Below are 19,091 nucleotides of genomic sequence, written 5' to 3'. Positions count from 1 at the left end.
CCTTTTTGAAGTAACTCATGCCCTGAACAATACTGATTGAATTGCACAACGTGCATGTGCACAAACATTTTTACTTGCTGCAGCCAAATAGATACATCACAAAAAAACCTCCAACTACAACAGTAGACGTTAAATTAGAAAAAGATATGAAATTTAGAGAATAAATATTGTGTAACAGTTCTCGACGCAGTTTGCGCAACACTGTTACAGCCTCAGTGACCCGGGTTTAAATAATGCTGATAGTCCTTGCTGTGGTGTTGGATCAGTCCATGATTAATCTTTGAAATTCATTAGTCTGGCCCATGCACGGTGTAGACCCACTCGCCTAGTTCATGATTAATTGGCCTCTCAGAATGAGGGCATTAAAAGCTGGCATGGTCAGTGATATTACAAAAAAAACTGTCTCACAGTCCTCCTGAAGAAGAGGGGGATGGTGTTATATTGCAGTCTTTACCTGTCAACATGCTCCAGGAAGCCACTCTGTCCCCATTGTTGAAGGAGATTGAAAACCATGAGCTACAATGGAAAATAGGTTAATTTTCACATCACATAAGCATCCACATCAAGAAATGAAATGGTTTTTCGGTATATTTTGAATTGGTTATGAATCCCAAGAGAATCCGTGACTAGCAGTGTTCCACAAGGATTTGTTTTGGAACCCTTGACACTGTGATTTTTAAAAATGACTTGGATGAAGTGGAGGGGAGGGTTAGATGATATAAAGATTGGAGGGGTTCTGGACACTGTAGAAAGTTGTCATAGGTTATAATAGGACAGAAGCATAATGCAGAGTTGGGTGGTGAAGTAGCAGATTGAATTCAATCCAGATAAATGTGAACTGATGCATTTTGGAAGGTCAAACCTGAAGGTTAAAGGCAGAATTCCTAGCAGGTGGAGGAACAGAGAGATCTAGGAGGGTCTAGGAGCATTGATCCCTCATTGTTGTCATGCAAATTGAGAGGGTGGTGAAGGTGAGTTGGCCTTCAGTAGTCAGGGAATTGAGTTCAAGAGACGTGAGGTAATGTGGCAGCTCTATAAAACTCTGGTTAGGCTACACTTGGGAGTATTACTTCCAATTCCGGTATCTTCATTACAGGAAATCTGTAGAAGATTTGGAAAGGGTGCAGAGGAGATTTTCCAGGAACGTTGCCTGGATTGGAGAACAAATCTTATGAAAGAAGGTTGACAGTGCTGGGGCTTCTCTCTTTTGAACAATGAAGGATGAGATAAAAGTGAAAACACAAAATGCTGGAGAGACTCAGCAGGTCAAACAGCGCCCTTTATATAGCAAAAGTTAAAAGACATTTCAGGCTTGAGCCCTTTATCAAGGTACATGTATAACTGATGTTTCAGGCTTGAGCCCTTTATCAAGGTACATGTATAACTGATGTTTCAGGCTTGAGCCCTTTATCAAGGTACATATACAACTGATGTTTCAGGCTTGAGCCCTTTATCAAGGTACATGTATAACTGATGTTTCAGGCTTGAGTCCTTTATCAAGGTACATATACAACTGATGTTTCAGGCTTGAGCCCTTTATCAAGGTACATGTATAACTGATGTTTCAGGCTTGAGCCCTTTATCAAGGTACATATACAACTGATGTTTCAGGCTTGAGCCCTTTATCAAGGTACATGTATAACTGATGTTTCAGGCTTGAGTCCTTTATCAAGGTACATGTATAACTGATGTTTCAGGCTTGAGCCCTTTATCAAGGTACATATACAACTGATGTTTCAGACTTGAGCCCTTTATCAAGGTACATATACAACTGATGTTTCAGGCTTGAGCCCTTTATCAAGGTACATGTATAACTGATGTTTCAGGCTTGAGCCCTTTATCAAGGTACATGTATAACTGATGTTTCAGGCTTGAGCCCTTTATCAAGGTACATGTATAACTGATGTTTCAGGCTTGAGCCCTTTATCAAGGTACATGTATAACTGATGTTTCAGGCTTGAGCCCTTTATCAAGGTACATATACAACTGATGTTTCAGGCTTGAGCCCTTTATCAAGGTACATGTATAACTGATGTTTCAGGCTTGAGCCATTTATCAAGGTACATGTATAACTGATGTTTCAGGCTTGAGCCCTTTATCAAGGTACATGTATAACTGATGTTTCAGGCTTGAGCCCTTTATCAAGGTACATGTATAACTGATGTTTCAGGCTTGAGCCCTTTATCAAGGTACATATACAACTGATGTTTCAGGCTTGAGCCCTTTATCAAGGTACATGTATAACTGATGTTTCAGGCTTGAGCCCTTTATCAAGGTACATATACAACTGATGTTTCAGGCTTGAGCCCTTTATCAAGGTACATATATAACTGATGCTTCGGGCTTGAGTCCTTTATTAAGATATGATAAAGGGCTCAAGCCTGAAGCATCAGTTATGTATTTTTATTTTTGCTATATAAAGGACAATGTTTGACCTGATGAGTTTCTCCAGCATTGTGTGTTTTTACTTCAACCACGGTGTCTGCAGACTTTCATGTTTTACTAATGAAGGTTGAGAGGTGACTTAATAAGGGTATATAAGATAACGAAGACCTTCAATAGGGTGTATATCCAGAATCTTTATCTTGGGGCAACAATAGCAAATACCAGAGGACATGGCGAGTGGCGGAAACTTCAAAAATCAATCCGCTCAAAAGTCTAGCTGGAAAATGATGGGTTGGAGAAAGTGTGTTTAAGAATCTGATTGTTGACAATACAAATGTGGTGTGTAGGCTGTCCTGGATTTTTGTGAGGGGCAAAAACAAATTATGGACTGCTTTTAACAGAAGAAAAACAACATGTCCACAGTGTGGGTAAAATTACCCATGGTAGAATTTCTTGATAATTTTTCGGACACATTTTTAACACAATTTGGATTGATTCACAGAATTTGTACAAACGTAACACAATATCTTGTTGATTGTTAAAGGTCTTCAAAATTAGCATTGATTATAACCCTGCAGCTTTTGGAGAAAAATGAAGCGTCCTTAGGAGACTGTACTAACTTCCAAAAGAGAAGTAACTTTATTTATTGCAGAGTGGCACACTGGCAAGTGTGAGGTCAAATGTAAATGTACACAGTTAATGGCAGGATTCTTAACACTATTGATGCACTAAGGGATCTGAGGGTTCAAGTCTTGAGCTGCACTGAAAGTAGCAACTCAAGTAGATCATTCATTCTGCTGCCTTGTCGTTCAGCATGGGCGATCATGTCTCTCCATCCATCATGATCTCTGACCCTCTGAATTGTAGTTGTTGCCTCCCCTATTCTCCTTTGGTGAGGACTCCAACTTTGAGCTGAGACCATAGTCGATGTTCAACTCATGATTATACATGGGAAAAAAAATACTGAAGTGGTAAGTAGATAAGGTGGTTAGAAGAAAAAGGGGTATGCAAGCTTATCTCCACTAGTCAGGTCAAAGTGCTGAGGGCAAGAAGGTCACCCAAAGAGGGTGCTGAGGGCAAGAAGAGATCCCGAAGGGCCTCAGACACTGAAGGCTTCCTTATTGTGTCAGAGGTTTGGATCTGGAGCTCGGGTCACCAATGAACAAGTGTCTGTGTGGCTGCAGAGGCTGTGGGAGCACTGGAGGTGAATCCACTGACACTCAGTAACTCTGACGGAGATCTCTTTTGCTTCTCTTTCTCTTGTATTTTAAGGGACACCGGGTGACACAAATGGTGACTGTTTAATTTATGGCAGGCAGAAAGGCAATTTTGCTTAATATGTCCTGCACTATTACACAGCAATAAAGAAATCTTGAAACTTGAAGAGTATGGAGGTCATGTAGCAGCTATACAAGTCTTTGGTCAGGCTGCACGTGGAATATTTCATGCATTACTGGACACCATATTACAGGAAGGCTGTGGAGGCTTTGGAGAGGGTGCAGAAGGGGTTCACCAGGATGCTATCTTTATTGTAAGGAGAGATCGGACAAACCTGTGTTTTTTTTTTGCAGCATCAGAGAGGAGTGGAGATCTAACAGAAGTTTCTAGAATTACGAGAAAGGTAGCTATAGTGCACAGAGTTTCTTATCCCAGGATAAAAAAAAAATGTCACATGCTGGAGGACAGGCATTTAAGGAAAGGGGGAAAGTTCAAGAGATCTGTGGGGCAGATTTATCACATGGAGTGGTAGGTGCCCAGAACAGGTTGTCAAAGCTACTGGTGGAAGCAGATATGATGAAAGGATTTGAGAGGCACATGAATATGCAGGAAATAGAGGGATATGGATCGCGTGCGGGCGGAAGAAATTTAGTTAAGTTTGGGCTCCTGTTTGGCACAGGCATTATGGAGGGAAAGGCTTGTTCCTGTGCTGCACTCCTTTTGGAGATGGATAAACTATCTGCCAAGAAAGGTTAAGCATTCATAGTGATTGTTTAATTAACAATTTAATCGAATAATCAGTTGAACATTTGAGTAAATTGATTATTTATTTAGGCAATATGCTTATGAGAACATCAATCTATGTTGTCAGAGAAATTCTTGGGGTAATAGATTACTTGTTCTTTTGCAGTTCCAGCATTTCTAAAGTTATCAATGCTATTCAACTCAAGCTCATTCATTTGAGTTTCAACCACAATTATTCCACTTGTTAATGTAGCAACACGTCTCAATACCTGGGTACTACGCAAAACAAAGTTTCTTAGTGTACAATGAACAATTCGAGGCTTTGACAGGAATGATCTTGGCAAACAGTATTGACTGCAATCCACACGAGGAGATGCAAGGGCAGTTGACGAAGAGCATGGCCAAGAAGGAAGGTTTTAAGGAGGATGAATTGAAGGAATTGGGGTGGGGGGGGGGGGGGGGGAAAGATTTCCAGGGATAATGGAGCCCAGGTAGTTGAAGGCACATCTGCCAGTGATGACGAGATTGAATCTGAGAATTTCTATGAGTGAGGTCTGGAGAGGATTCACGGATTTAATTCTCACCTGTGTGAACGTGCTGGCATGCATTGTGGAGGCTTGGATGTGAAGAATGACTCGACTGATGAGTGGCTTGGGACCAGTTAGGAATCCTATCCTCAGCCTATGAACACACAATGTAATATCAGAGAACAACAAAATGCAGGAAGCGGTCAGCAAGCCGGGCAGATCTGTGGAAAGAGAAACCGTTAGTGGTTCAGTTGATGATTCTTCATTGGAATTTGGAAAGAAAGGAGGTATTTTTTGCGTTGCAGGGAGGATAAGGATAGGATAGATAGGACAAAAGGGATATCTTTCATCGAGTGAGGCCAGGTTGTGCAGGTTTTCGCATTGTTTATGAAGCTCTCTGGTTACATGATGAGTTACAGCAGGAGAAAACAAACCAAAGGAATTGTAAGGAGGGTGAAATGTGGATCATTCCAGAGGCCGGGGGGCGGGGGAGGGGGTGGGGGTGCGGAGGGAGCGAATAGACAGTAATTACAGGGACACTATCACACCTCGGAGGCAGGAGGAGGGTAGATGGGTGACAGGAGAGGGAAAAGGAACAGGCAGGCAGTGTAGGACACCCCTGTGGCTATTCCCCTCAATAACAAACATTTTTTCTTCTTTTTCTTCTTTGGCTTGGCTTCGCGGACGAAGATTTATGGAGGGGTAATGTCCACGTTAGCTGCAGGCTCGTTTATGGCTGATAAGTCCGATGCGGGACAGGCAAACACGGTGGCAGCGGTTGCAAGGGAAAATTGGTTGGTTGGGGTTGGGTGTTGGGTTTTTCCTCCTTTGTCTTTTGTCAGTGAGGTGGGCTCTGCGGTCTTCTTCAAAGGAGGTTGCTGCCCGCCGAACTGTGAGGCGCCAAGATGCACGGTTTGAGGCGATATCAGCCCACTGGCGGTGGTCAACGTGGCGGGGGGGGCAACCTACCAGGGACAAGCCACGGTTATCAGGTCTCTGGCACAGAGTATGGTCCTGTGGCTAGGAAGGGAAGGGAGAAGAATGGGCGAGCTGTACTGATAGGGTATTCCATAGCTAGGGAGACAGATAAGAGATTCTGAGGAAGAGATTCTGGATGGAATGTTGCCTCGCTGCTGTCAGGGTCTGAGATATCTCAGATCAAGTTCACGGCATTCTCAGGAGGGAGGGTGAGCAACCAGGTATTGTGGTCCATATAGGGATCAATGACTAGGGTAGGAAAGGTGAGGAGGTCCCACAAGGAGAGTTCAGGGAGTTAGGCACTAGGTTGAGGGCAGGACCTCCAGGGTTGTGATCTCAGGATTGCTACCTGCGCCACATGCTAGTGAGGTTAAAAAATGAGGAAAATGCAGCTTCACGTGGCTAATGACGGTGCAGGATGGAGGGCTTCGGGTTTCTGGATAATTGGGCTCTTCCAGGGAAGGTGGGACCTGTCCTGACAGAACAGTTTGCATCTGAACTGGAGGGGGATTAATATCCTTGAGGGAAGATTTGTCAGCCGGCACTGCTCCTGACGAAGGAAAGTGCACCACCACGACAAAGGAAAATCCTAAGTGTTTCTACAAGTACTGAATATTAAGAGGAAATTGATAGCAAGGGACAAAATTGGTCTCCTTGAAGATCAGAGTGGCTGGCTTTGTATGGAGCCAAAAGAGATGGGAAGATTTTAAATATTTTTTTCATCTGTATTCACTCAGGAAACAGTCACAGAGTTAGGGGAAGTGAAGAGAACAAGCTGTGAGATCGTGGAACCCATACAGATTAAAGATGAGGAAGTACTTGCTCTCTTAAACTAAATAAGGGTGGATAAATCACCAAGGCCTGACAAAATATTTCCTTGGATCTTGAGGAAGACCAGTGTAGAAATTTCAGGGGCTCTGACAGAAATATTTAAAATGTCATTAGCCACAAGTGTGGAGCCAGGGGAATTGGAGGGTAGCTCATATTGTTCCATTTAAAAGAGGCTCCAAAAGCAACCCTGGATATTATGGGCTGGTGAGCCTGACATCAGTTGTAGAAGGTGTTCTCAGAGATTGGGATAGTCAACATGGCTTTGTGTGTGGTAGGTCATATTTAACTAACCTTATAGAGTTTTTCAAGGAGGTTACCAGGAAAGTTGACGAAAGAAAAGCTGTGGATGTTGTCTACATCGACTTTAGCAAGACCTTTGACAATGTACCACCTGGGACATTAGTCAGGAAGGTTCAGATGCTAGGTATTCATGGTGAAGTAGTGAACTGGATTCGACAATGACTGGATGGGAGAAGCCAGAGAGTAGTGATGGATGATTGCTTCTCAGACTGGAGGCCTGTGACGAGTGGTGCACCTCAGGGATCGGTGCTGGGACCATTGCTGTTTGTCATCTATGTCAATAATCTGGATGATAATGTGGTATATTAGATCAGCAGGTTTGCAGGTGAAAGTAAGATTGGGGGCATTGTGGACAGCGAAGAAAGTTTTCAAAGGTTGCAGAGGGATCTAGACCAGATGTAATAAAAGGCTGAAAAATGGCAGATGGAATTTAATGCAGACAAGTATGAGGTGTTGCATTTTGGAAGACAAAGGAGGAAAGGAAATGGACGGTAAATGGTCGGGCACTGAGGAGTGAGGAAGAACAGAGGGACCTGGGAATACAGATACATAATTCCCTGAAAGCAGTGTCACAGGTGGATAAGGAACTTTTGGCATATTGGGCTTCATAAATCAAAGAATTAAGTATTAGAGTTGGGATGTTATGGTAAAGTTGTATAAAACATTGTTGAGGCCAAATTTGGAATGTTGTGTGCAGTTTTGGTTACCTAACTGCAGGAAAGATATCAATAAGATAGAAAGAGTGCAGAGATTTACTAGGATGTTTCCTATACTTCAGGAACTGAGTTACAGGGAAAGGTTAAACAGATTGGGACTTTATTCCCTGGAGTGTAGAAAAATGAGGGGATATTTGATAGAGGTATTTAAAATTATGAGGGGGGGGGATAGACAGAATAAGTGTAGATAGGCTTTTTCCACTGAGGGTAGATGAGATACAGACCAGAGGACATGAGTTAAGAGCAAAGTTTGGGGGGAATATGAGGGAGAAATTCTTCACACAGAGATTGGTGGGAGTGTGGAACAAGCTGCCAGCTGTAGTGTGAATGCGGTTCAATCTTAACATTCAAGAAGAATTTCAACAGGTACATGTATGGGAGAGAGATGGAGAGCTATGAACTGAGTGCAGGTCAGTGGGACTAGGCCAGTGGTTCTCAACCTTTTGCTTTCCACTCACCTACCACTTTAACTAGTCCTGTGATTAGTAAGGGATTGCTTAAGGTGGTAGGTGGGTGGAAAGCAAAAGGTTGAGAACCCCTGGACTTGGCAAATCAAATGGTTTGGCACAGACTAAAAGGGGCGAATGGGCCTGTTTCTGTGCTGTCATGTTCTATAGGTCTATGGTTTGAGCTGTTTGTAAAATGTGAAGCCACAAGAATACTGGAATATGCATGTTGTTGTGGCAGTTTGCTCAATTACAGCCCTAGTGACCCAGGCTTGAATCTCCCATGTCTGTAAGGAGTTTGTACGTTCTTCCCGTGACCTGCATGGGTTTTCCCTGGGTGCTCCAGTTTTCTCCTAACTGTACAGATTTTGAAAGATTAATTGGATGAAAATGGGTTTCAATGGCGAGAATGGGCTTCTACTGTGTTGTATCATAAAAATGAAAGAAAGAATAGAATTTATTGCTTTATATACACAAGTACAGTACAATGTACAGCTGCACCTAAATTCTAACTTGCTGCAGCCACACAGGATAGCAAGGTGAACTAACAGAAAAATATAAACATAGTACAAAATGCCTAAGACAGAAATCGATAATATATATAAAATGTAAAAATCAATATGCACAGTTGCAGCTATTGTAAAACAAAAAATGATATTCTCTGAGTGCAGACAGATCATTTGGTAGTCCCCGGATTCAAGTTTATTGTCACATGCACCAAGATGGAGGGATTAAGGTTTGTTTTGTGAGCAGTCCAGCGAGCAGTACATGCACCGTACAGCAGGTAAGAAACAGCAGAGAAATGCAGAGTCACATGGGCGAAGGAGCACTTTATGGTTGGTGTAGTAGGGGGAGGTTCAAGAGCCTGATAAAAGTACCCATTCATTCGTGCTTACTTCACGAAACCGGGTCCCTCCTCTTTCCTGTGTCCACCCCTCTTTGTAATATGCAGCTCTATGAACAACCTGCCTTTGGTTACCCACGATGAAATTCCCACCTATTCAATTTTTCCTCAGTCGTTCTTCAAGCTTGGAAGCATCTGCATCCTTGGTCAAATAGAATTTTGCACAGTGCTACTGTGACCTTGCACGTCAAGGATTTGGTTGTTGAAGTCATGTATCAAATATTTAGCGTTAGGGTTAGGGTTAGGGCAGAAGCACTTTATGAGCTCATTCCACAGAGATTTAGTCCTCCATCAATTAATAGAAGTGAATTCAGCTACAGTGAACTTCTCTACCTTGAGTTGTGCAGAGTAAAACATAGAGCATCATTTCTCCATCTAATATTCAACAGAATGGAAACTTGCCCTTCAGCCCACTGATCCATGCTGACCTACAAGCAATCAAGGTCAATTTCTTTTATTGTCACATGGACCAAGGTCCAGTGATAAACTTTGTTTGTGCAAAGTCTGGTATAACACCTTGTATGTCACCCAATTAAAGAAGAGTAGAGAAGTGCAGAGTTACAAAGCAGATTGAACAGAGCGAAAGCAACATCATGTGCTTCAGTCAAGAGTCTGATAATGGCGGGAAAGAAACTGTCTAGAGTACTGGTGCACCTCAGGACTGTGTGGACAGCCTGCTCCTATTTATGCTACTGATCCAGATCCAGCGCCATCAAGTTTGCAGATGACACAACAGGAGTCGGCCTCATCAGCAACAACGATGAGTCGCACCATAGAGAAGAGGTGGAAAATCTTGTGAAGTGGTGCAAGAGGAACAACCTGACTCTCAACATGGACACGACGAAGATGATCGTGGACTTCAGGAGGACCAGGAACGACCACCCTCCACTACACATCAACAACTCTGTAGCAGAGAGAGTGGAGAGCACCAAGTTCCTTGGGGTTCACTTCACTAGTGACCTATCATGGTTCATGGACACACAACATCTCCTCACTTGTCAGGAAGGCAAGTGCGACTGTACTTCCTGAGAAGGCTACCGGCCACCATTATGTCAACTTTCAACAAGAGCTCGATCGAGAGCGTCTTGGCCGGTTGAATCACAGTGCGGTGCAATTGCTGCAGACAAAATGGATCGGTGATCAATCCACAGGTCAATAAGAGAGGATCACTGGACTCTCCCTCTTTCCCATTGATGTGATCTACTAGGGATGGAGTCTGAAGAGGGCATGCAAAATCTTTGAGGATCCCTTCCATCCTGCACACAGCGTCTTTCAGATGCTCTTGTTGGAAAGAGATACAGGAGGATCAGAACCAGCACCACCAGGCTGAGGAACAGCTTTTCGATGAATGCTGAATTAACCATCCGAGGCTCTCATATTCATGAAACAATATTTATTTGTATATATGAATACTTGCCATGCATGTCTTCCTCTCTTCTGGATTTCCATCCTGTAGGATGATGATGGTTCCTTTCAGTCAGTTTGTGGGGTTTGATATGTGTGTCCTGGAGTGGCTGTAGAGGCTGATCCTTGGGGTTAATGCCTGCTTAAGGCCTGGAGGGGCAACAGGGACAGAAACTCTGTTGTGGGGCTTCTTATGCCTTTCCTCTGTTGCCTCTTGGAGCTTTTCTCAGCAGTGCCAACACCTTTTCTGATGGCGTCCCTCCACCATGAGCGACCTCTTGCCAGATCCTCCCATGCTGTTGGGGCAATGTCAGATTTCTTCAGGCTCCTGTGCAGAACATCCTTGTACATCTGTAGTCGCTGGCCACCCCATTTTCAGGTACCACTGGACAGTGGGCCTTGGGCAGTCTTCCGTCAGTCATTCTGACAACATGTCCTGGCCAGTGCAGTTGGCTGACATCACCAAGGTTGAAACTCCTGGCATTCCAGCTCGAGAAAGGACCTTGGTGATGGAGATCTTGTCTTGCCTGCATTTGGTCAAGCTGACGTAAGTGACTCATGCATACGTATTATTTGTCAGTTTGTGTGCTATGTCTGGTGGCGTGTCTGCGTGTTTTGCACCGAGGACCGGAGAAAGCTGTCTCGTCGGGTTGTACTTGTGCAATCAGACGACCATAAGCTTGACTTTGTCCTTGGCTGTCACAAGGTGTGGAAACTGATGGGAAGGAAGGTAATAAGGGGAACCAGATGTAGGAAAGATGATGAATGAATGGAACCAGATGAGGTAGGGGAGAGGAGAACCAGAAGGTCTTGTATGTGGGTCATAGACAGATGGAACCAGGTGAGGGAGGGGAATTAATCTGTTGTTGGTTGGGAGGGGATGGGCAAACCAGGAGGAGAAAGTAAAGAGCCGAGGAAGTGAAGGCTTTGCTGAAGTTGGAAAATTTAATGCTCATCTTGGGTTTCACAAACTGAGATGGAAAATCCGGCCAACAAGAAAACCTGCAGATGCTGGGGTCTAGTGAAGTACACAAAAGAGCAAGGGGAACTCAGCAGGCCCATAGGCAGTTTACATTTCAGGCCTGAGCACATCTTCTGGAGGGCTGGAAAACAGGCAGATGCCTTAATAAAAATTTTGGGGTTGCGGGGGGGGGGGGGGGGGGGGTGGTAGACCACCGGCTAACAGGTATGTAGAAGGAGGAAGGGAACGGGGTGGGGAGCTGGAGAAAGGGAGACAGAGGGATGAGAAAGAAATGAGAGGGATTTAATGGGAATTGGAGAATCAATATTGATGCTTTTGTGTTGGAGACAGAACATGTGGCATTGTTCCTCCCATTTGTGGGTAGCCTCAATTTGGTAGTGCATGAGGCCATGGAAAGGCATGTCAGTGTGGGGAAGGGGTGTGGAATTGAAGTGGATTGCAAAGTGCTCCATAAGGCATCCAGAAAATCAGGTGCTATTCTTCTAACAGCACCTCGAATCAAGGCTCAAAGTTCAGATAAGTGTGGCTGAGAGGGGACTCTTAGAATCAGGGCATCAGACCAGCTGTGGCTGCAAGAAGACCCCAGAATGGTGTGTGGCCTCCCTGATGTCAGGGTGCATCTCTGAGGGTAATGGGAACTGCTCCACCCAAGACCACAAAACACTGCAGAGGGTTGAGAATGTGGCTCTCTATCCATCCCCCTCCCCTTCATCGACTCCGTCCATTACACCTGCGGCTTTAGAAAAGCAGCCAACGTATTAAGAGTCTTCCCACCCCGGCGGCATTCTCCTCATCCACTTGCTCCTGTCAGGAAGAATGTACATGAGTGTGCGACCACACACTACAAGCATTTTCCCCGCATTGTACAGTTACACCTGACAGAGGTGAAATTATGAGAGGCTTTGGTGGAGTGGATAGGCAAAAACCTTTCCTCAGGCAAAAACATCACACACCTTAGGGCATGTGTTTAGGGGGAGATGTGGGAAAATATTTTAGAGGTGCTTGGAATGGCTGCCAGGAGTAGTGGACACATGAATATGAAGTGGATAGGGATATCTATCAGAAACAAGCAGCAAAATATTAGTTTGATTTTTATTTCATGTTCACCACAGACATGTGGGCTGAAGGGCCTGTTCCCAAACTGTACAAACTCAAGCAATGTCCTTTATATAGCAAAGGTAAAAATACATCACTGACATTTCGGGCTTGAGCCCTTCATCAAGGTATGGAAACATGTCAGCAGGTGTCCGAACAAAAGAGGGAGGGGGAAAGGTGTAGTCGCAAAGGCAGGAGGTGATAGGTGGAGAAGGGAGTGAGGGGACAGCAGTAATTAAGGGGAGGAGGGATGGCTCGGTGAAGGAAGGGGGGAGAACTGGAAAGGGGAAGGGAAGGGGGGAGAGGGTAGAGGAGAGCAGGTTAGCAGGAACCGGAAACGTTAGTGTGAATGCCATCTGGGTGGAGAGTGGCCAGATGGAAAATCAGGTGTTGTTCCTCCAACTTGCAGGTGGTCTCGGTGGGATAGTGAATAAGGCCATGGACAGACATGCGAGTATGGGAGTGTGACACAGAACTGAAATGGTTGGCTACTGTGGGGTGGGGTCTCTGTCACTGGTGCAGACGGAGCGGAGGTGCTCAGTGAAGCAATCTCCAATCTGTGCCCAGTCACTCCGAAGTAGATAAGGCCACAAAGGGAGCACCGGATGCAATAAATCAGTCCTGTGTATACACAAGTAAAGTGATGCTTCACTTGAAAGGCCTGTTTGGGGCCCCAGATCATTCCTGTACTATATTGTTCTATGTTATTAGACTCCTGAATAAACCTCCACATCATAAAATTATGCTGGCTTTGCTCCATACCATCTGATCTCTGTACTTTTGTACTGTATCTTGTACTCTGCACCAGATGCCCAACTGGCCTGCTTGCAAAACAATCTCTGTGCATCCTGTTACATGTGACAATAAAATTGAAAACTACTTTGCCAGCAATGCCCTGATCCCAAAATACTAATATATAACATCCTTACCCTGCAGACAAGATCTTGGAGAAGGAATCCATCCTGAGTACACGGCCATCAACATCCATCGAGAGGAATGACGGAGCCCAAGGCTACAAATAAAATAAGAAATGCAGGAGAGTAATGCTCAGTGTCACTGTGCATCTGCGGCCTGCACCTTTTAAGTCAGAAGGTTGTGGGTTTGAGTTCCAGTCCAGAAGCATGGACACAAAAGTCTAGGCCAATAAACCTGGGGCAGGCAAGACAAGAAATACTCAGCAGGGCAGGCAGTGGGATTAGAACTAGAATCAATGTTTCACTTCAAAGAAAAAGGAAACTTTGTAATTATGGTCAGAGAATTACTCACAGCAGAAATGGGACCCACCCACACTAATCCCATTTGACTGCATTACGACCATATACCTCCATGACATATCCTTTTATTCTCTTTTAAGTTGCTAAGATCAAAAAGCTAGAAAGGAAATAGAAATCACTCAGCAAAACAGCTGGAAATCCCCCTGGAGGTCTGAGGAGGTCTTCTTCAAGACTGGCATTCCTGGAAGAGAATGCTAGAACACAAGAAACAGGAGCAGGGGTAGAGGCCATCTGGCCCATCAAATCTGTGCTGAAGAACTTTCTTTTGCCTAGTCCCACTAACCTGCATCCAGTCTGTAGCTCTCCATACCTCTGCCATCCATCTACCTGCCCAAATTCTTCTTAAATATTAAAATTGAGCCCACATTCATACCCCCTCAGCTGCCAGCTCATTCCCACCACTCTATGTGAAGAAGTTCCCCCTCAGGTTCCCCCCTAAGCTTTTCTCCTTTCACTCTTAACTCATGTAGTCTAGTTTATATCTCACCAACCCTCATTGTAAAAGCCCGTCTACACTTATTCTGTCTATCCCCCTCTTAATTTTAAATACCTCTATCAAATCTCCCCTCATTCTTCTACACTCTGGGGAATAAAGTCCTAACCTGTTTAACCTTTTCAGGTAACTCAGTTCTTGGAGTCTGGGCAACATCCTCATAAATCTTCTCTGTACTTTTTCAATCTTATTGATATCTTTCCTGTAGTTAGATGACCAAAACTGCTCACAATACTCCAAATTTGGCCTCACCAATGTCTTACCCAACTTTACCATAACATCCCAGCTCCTGTACTTTGATTTAAGAAGGGCATTATGCCAAAAGCTCTCTTTACAACCCTGTCCCACTTTCAGGGAATTATGTATCTGTATCCCAGGTCTAAAACAAAAACCCTAGTTACTCTCTGGAAAAATTTCTTTCTCAACATTATCTTGACTGATGTGCGCAAATTGGCTTCGAAGATCCTTACAATAGTGACAACAGCTCACATGACTGAAAAGTGGTGAAGCTCATAGAGCGGCCCATTGCTGCTCGTGCGGAGTTTGCACATTCTCCGAGCGGCCATGTGAGTTTCCTCCAGGTGCTCCAGTTTCATCCCCAAAACATGCGGGTTGGTAGCTCAATTGGGCACGCAAACTGCCCTCAGTGTGTAGGTGTGTGGTGAACTGGGCGCGTTGATGGGAAAGTGGGGGGCATAAAATAAGTTAAGTGTGGGAATTAACGTAAGACCGTCTATTTGATGCTCGACATGGCATGGATGAAGGATCTATTCCTGTGCTGCCGCTCCCTGAAATGTGGAGATGTTCAGAATAAATTGATCTCCGCATAAAATTTAGTCTCATCAACAGGATTTCAGCATTGATATCTAGGTCAGCGTTTGGTGCCCCTCCTCGACTGCTTTTACGAAAGAGGTGCTGGTCTCCTGATTTTATGAATCACTGCAGTCCTTCTTGTTAGCCTGCTGTACCTGCAAACCAACCTTTTGCGATTCATGCACCAGAACTCCCAAGTCCTTCTGCACGGCACCATGTTGCAATCGCTTGCCATTGAAGTAATAATCTGATCTTCCAGTTTTCCTTTTCCGAAGTGGATAACCTCACATTTACCAACATTGCTTTTCATTTGCCAGAACCTTGTCCACTCACTTAACCTTTGTGTGTGTGTTGTATATATCTAATATCTCTGCGGACTCTCAGTAAGCTTTTCCACTCAATTTGCTTGTCCTCTGAATCTGGTGGCATAAGCAAACTTAGTTACCCCACCCACAGTTCCCCTCTTCCAGATCATTAATGTATACCGTGAACAGTACACAGAGCCCTGCGGTAACCCACTCACCACTGATTGACATCCAGAAAAACATCCCTGGATCCCAGCTCTCTGCTTTCTATTGGTTAACCACTCCTCTATCCATGCTAATACATCTCCTCCAACTCTATACATCCTAATCTCATGGATAAGCCTTTTATGCGGCACCTTATCAAAAGCCTTCTGGAAATCCAAGTAAATAACATTCACCTTTGTCTATTGCGTTCGATAGAACCTCAAAGAATTCCAATAAGTTTGTCACTTCCACAGTGCTAAACGCAATTGGCTGGAGGAATTCAGCAGGTCAACGAGCTCAGTGGGGGGGGGGGGGGGGGGGGAAATGTTGGAAACCTTAATTTCCTCTGGCTGCTCTGGATTTCTCCCACCCTTCAAAAAAATATACAGGGTGGTTGTAGGTCAATTGGGTGTAATTGGGTGGCACGAGGTCGTGGGTCGGAAGGGCCTGTTACTGCACTGCATGTCTATATTTTTAAAAGCAAATTAAAAAGTGATGCGAGCTGAGCGAATGTTTGCCACATGCTATTTCATCAGCCTCCAGTAAATAGCAAGAATAGCTCAATGTTTTAGGTCACGTATGATAGGAGGCTGTTAGCATGAATATCTGAACACTTTTCCTCTCTCCCAGATTGGTGCACTTACAACGTTTTTTTTTGCTTTAGACTCAACTTGCAACTGCAATGAACGTGCCCTTCATAAAAATGCACAACAAAAATTAATTGGATTGAAGCTTATAATTTATAATTGTGCTTTCACAGAACAACCAACATTGGATAAGAATTTCATCCTGTGCCGCCCAACAGAAAAAATAGAATTTCTACCTACAGGGTCAGAAAAATTATCCAGAAACAATAATTGTTTAACATCACACGTATCAAGATCAGGATTCTTAACAGTGGTGAGGAATAGAGTGTTCTTGGGGTTCAGGTCCATAGATCCCTCACTGTAAGAGGAGGAATGAGGGACTCGGGAGAGCTGTGTGTGACGGGAACCAGTTTTTGGTGAGTGTACTTAAAAAACGAGTGGAGCGGGGACTCAGCCATTGTAATTTCGGGACCATCCACTGTGAGGAGGAAAGAGGGACTCTGAAGAGCTGTGTGTGTCAGGAACCAGCTTTTGGTGAGTGTATTTAAAATGGGAGCGGAGGGTAATTTAAGGGTTCGATTTTAATATTTAAAAAGAATTTGGACATGGATGGGAGGATATGAGGGCTATGGACTGGGTGCAGGCAAGTGGGACTAGAAAGAAAAATGGTTTGGCACAGACTAGAAGACCCTAAGAGACCTGTTCCTGTACTGTATGTTCTATGGTTAAACAGAATGGTGATTGGTGGAAGTTAGTACTACGGATAAGCAGCAGTGACAAACGAGAAGAGGGGAAGCTCCAGCAGAAGAGCCAGTGTGTGAGTGGCTCAGGGTAGGAGTGGGACTTTAAAGCATTGGCTCACGAGGCTTCGGTGAGCAGAGGCTAAGGATGAGCTTGTGGCCAGTAAGGTAAGGCCAGATAAGACCTTTGTATTTAAACAAAGAATAGTTAATGGAGACAGCAGCGAGGGCAGTGGAATGCTCCGAAAGCAGTACGTGGGAAATCTGGGATAGCAGAATTTTCCCTGATGACTATACCTATAAGAGGCAAGTCCAGCTGCTGCTCCTTGGAGATCAAATTAGGGAACTGGAGCTGGATGAACTCCGGATCATTTGGGAAGCAGAGGAAGTGATAGAGAGGGACTTCAGGGAGACAGTCACCCTCAAAGGTCAGGAGGCAGGTAACTGGGTGACAGTTAGGAGAGGGAAGGGGAAGAAGCAGACAATGCAGAGCACCCCTGTGGCCATTCCCCTCAACAATAAGTATACTGTTTTGGATACTGTTGAGGGGGACGATCCACCATGGACATCATTGTGGTCAGGTCTATGGCACAAAGTCTCAGAAGGGGTGGGGCGGGAAGAAGAGAACTATGGTGATTGGTGACTTGTTGGTTAGGTGAACAGATAGGAGGTTTGGTGAACGAGATCAAGGCTCCCAGATGGTATGTTCAGGTGCCAGGTTCAGGGATGTCTCTGATCGAGTTCACAACCTTCTGGAGGGGGAGGGTGAGCAGCCATATGTCGTGGTCCATGTGGGGGGGCCAACAATATAGATAGGAGTAGGAATGAGGTCCTAGAGGCAATATAGGTAGTCAGGAAAGAGTTAAAAAACAGGTCCTCAAAGGTGGTAATCTCAGGATTGCTGCCTGTGCCATGTGCTAGAGAGGGTAGGAACAGGAAGTTGTGGCAGATAAATGCTTGGGTGAAGAGCTGGTGCAAAAGGCAGGGGTTCAGATTTATGGATCTAGTGAAGATCTGATCTATACAAAAAGGATGGGCTGCCTCTGAAGTGGAGGGGGTCCAATATCCTGGTGGCCAGGTTTGCTAGAGCTGTTAGGGAGGGTTTAAACTAGTATGGCAGCGGGGGGGTGGGGAGGGGGAGGGACCAGTATGTCAGTGCAGAGAATAAGGCAGAGGGACAAAAGCACGATGCTATTTGTTCTCAGTTTGTGTGGAAGGACAGACAGAGAAATGTAGCCAATTAGAGGGTTTAAAATGTGTCTATTTCAACGCTAGGAATGTTAGGAATAAAGGGGATGAACTTAGAGCAAGGATCAATTGGTGGAACTCTGATGTTGTGGGCGTTACTGAAACTTGGCTGGAGGAAGGGCAAGATTGGCTGATGCAGGTACCAGGGTTAGATGTTTTAAAAGGAATAGGATGGGAGGCAAGAACGTGGTGGGCGGGGAGGGGGTGGGGTGGGGAGTCTGCATGGGTGGGGAGTAGCATTACTGGTCAGTTATAGAAAGGGAGGACGCTGCAGAGGGAGTGTCTACTGAGACAGTGTGGGTGGAAGTCAGAAATAGGAAGGGAGCCATCAATGTGCTGGGAGAAGTCTATAGGTTCTCAATTAGCCCTTGGGATACTGAGGAACAGATAAGCAGGCAGATTTTGGAATAGTCCAGGAAATACAGGGTTGTAGTTATGTGTGATTTCAACTTCCCTAATATGGACTGGTACCTCCTGACTGCAAGAGGGATAGATGGGGCTGAATTTGTGATGTGTGTCCAAGGATGATTCCTGACACAGTATGAGAGGAGAGGCCATACTGGATCTAATTTTGGGGAATGAACCTGGTCAGGAGGCAGACCTCTCAGTGGGGGAGCATTTTTGGTGACCACAAATTGACCACAACTCCCTGAGCTTTAGCATAGCTATGGACAAGGATAAAAACAGACTAAATGGGAAAGTGCTTAATTGGGAAAGGGCTAATTACAATGGGATGAGGCAGGAACTAGCGAGAGTAAATTGGAAATGAATGTGGAGGAAATTTAAGGACCAGTTGTGCTGGGGTCAGGAGAGATTAGTCTGACTGGGAGAGGGAGAAAGGAATTGTGGTTAACTATACAGGTGAGGCAGCTCGTCAAGAGGAGGAAGGAAGCATAC

The 19,091-nt window shown here is 44.7% G+C and overlaps 1 protein-coding gene across 1 annotated transcript in view; it reads right to left on the bottom strand.

The window, feature by feature from the left end:
- Positions 1–19,091, bottom strand: part of aadat (aminoadipate aminotransferase) — an 84,316-nt gene that overhangs the window by 20,568 nt on the left and 44,657 nt on the right. Inside the window, exons 9-11 of the mRNA XM_069941344.1 lie at positions 13,460–13,542; positions 4,932–5,028; positions 455–516 (exon numbers count right to left, since the gene is read on the bottom strand). Of these exons, the coding sequence (XP_069797445.1) occupies positions 455–516; positions 4,932–5,028; positions 13,460–13,542 (242 nt within the window). The remainder of the gene's footprint in view (positions 1–454; positions 517–4,931; positions 5,029–13,459; positions 13,543–19,091) is intronic.

This window comes from Narcine bancroftii, chromosome 1, assembly GCF_036971445.1.
Source record: "Narcine bancroftii isolate sNarBan1 chromosome 1, sNarBan1.hap1, whole genome shotgun sequence".
Classification (NCBI taxonomy): domain Eukaryota; kingdom Metazoa; phylum Chordata; class Chondrichthyes; order Torpediniformes; family Narcinidae; genus Narcine; species Narcine bancroftii.
Note: the sequence above shows the minus strand (reverse complement) of the source record. Positions and strands in the feature narration are given on the sequence as shown.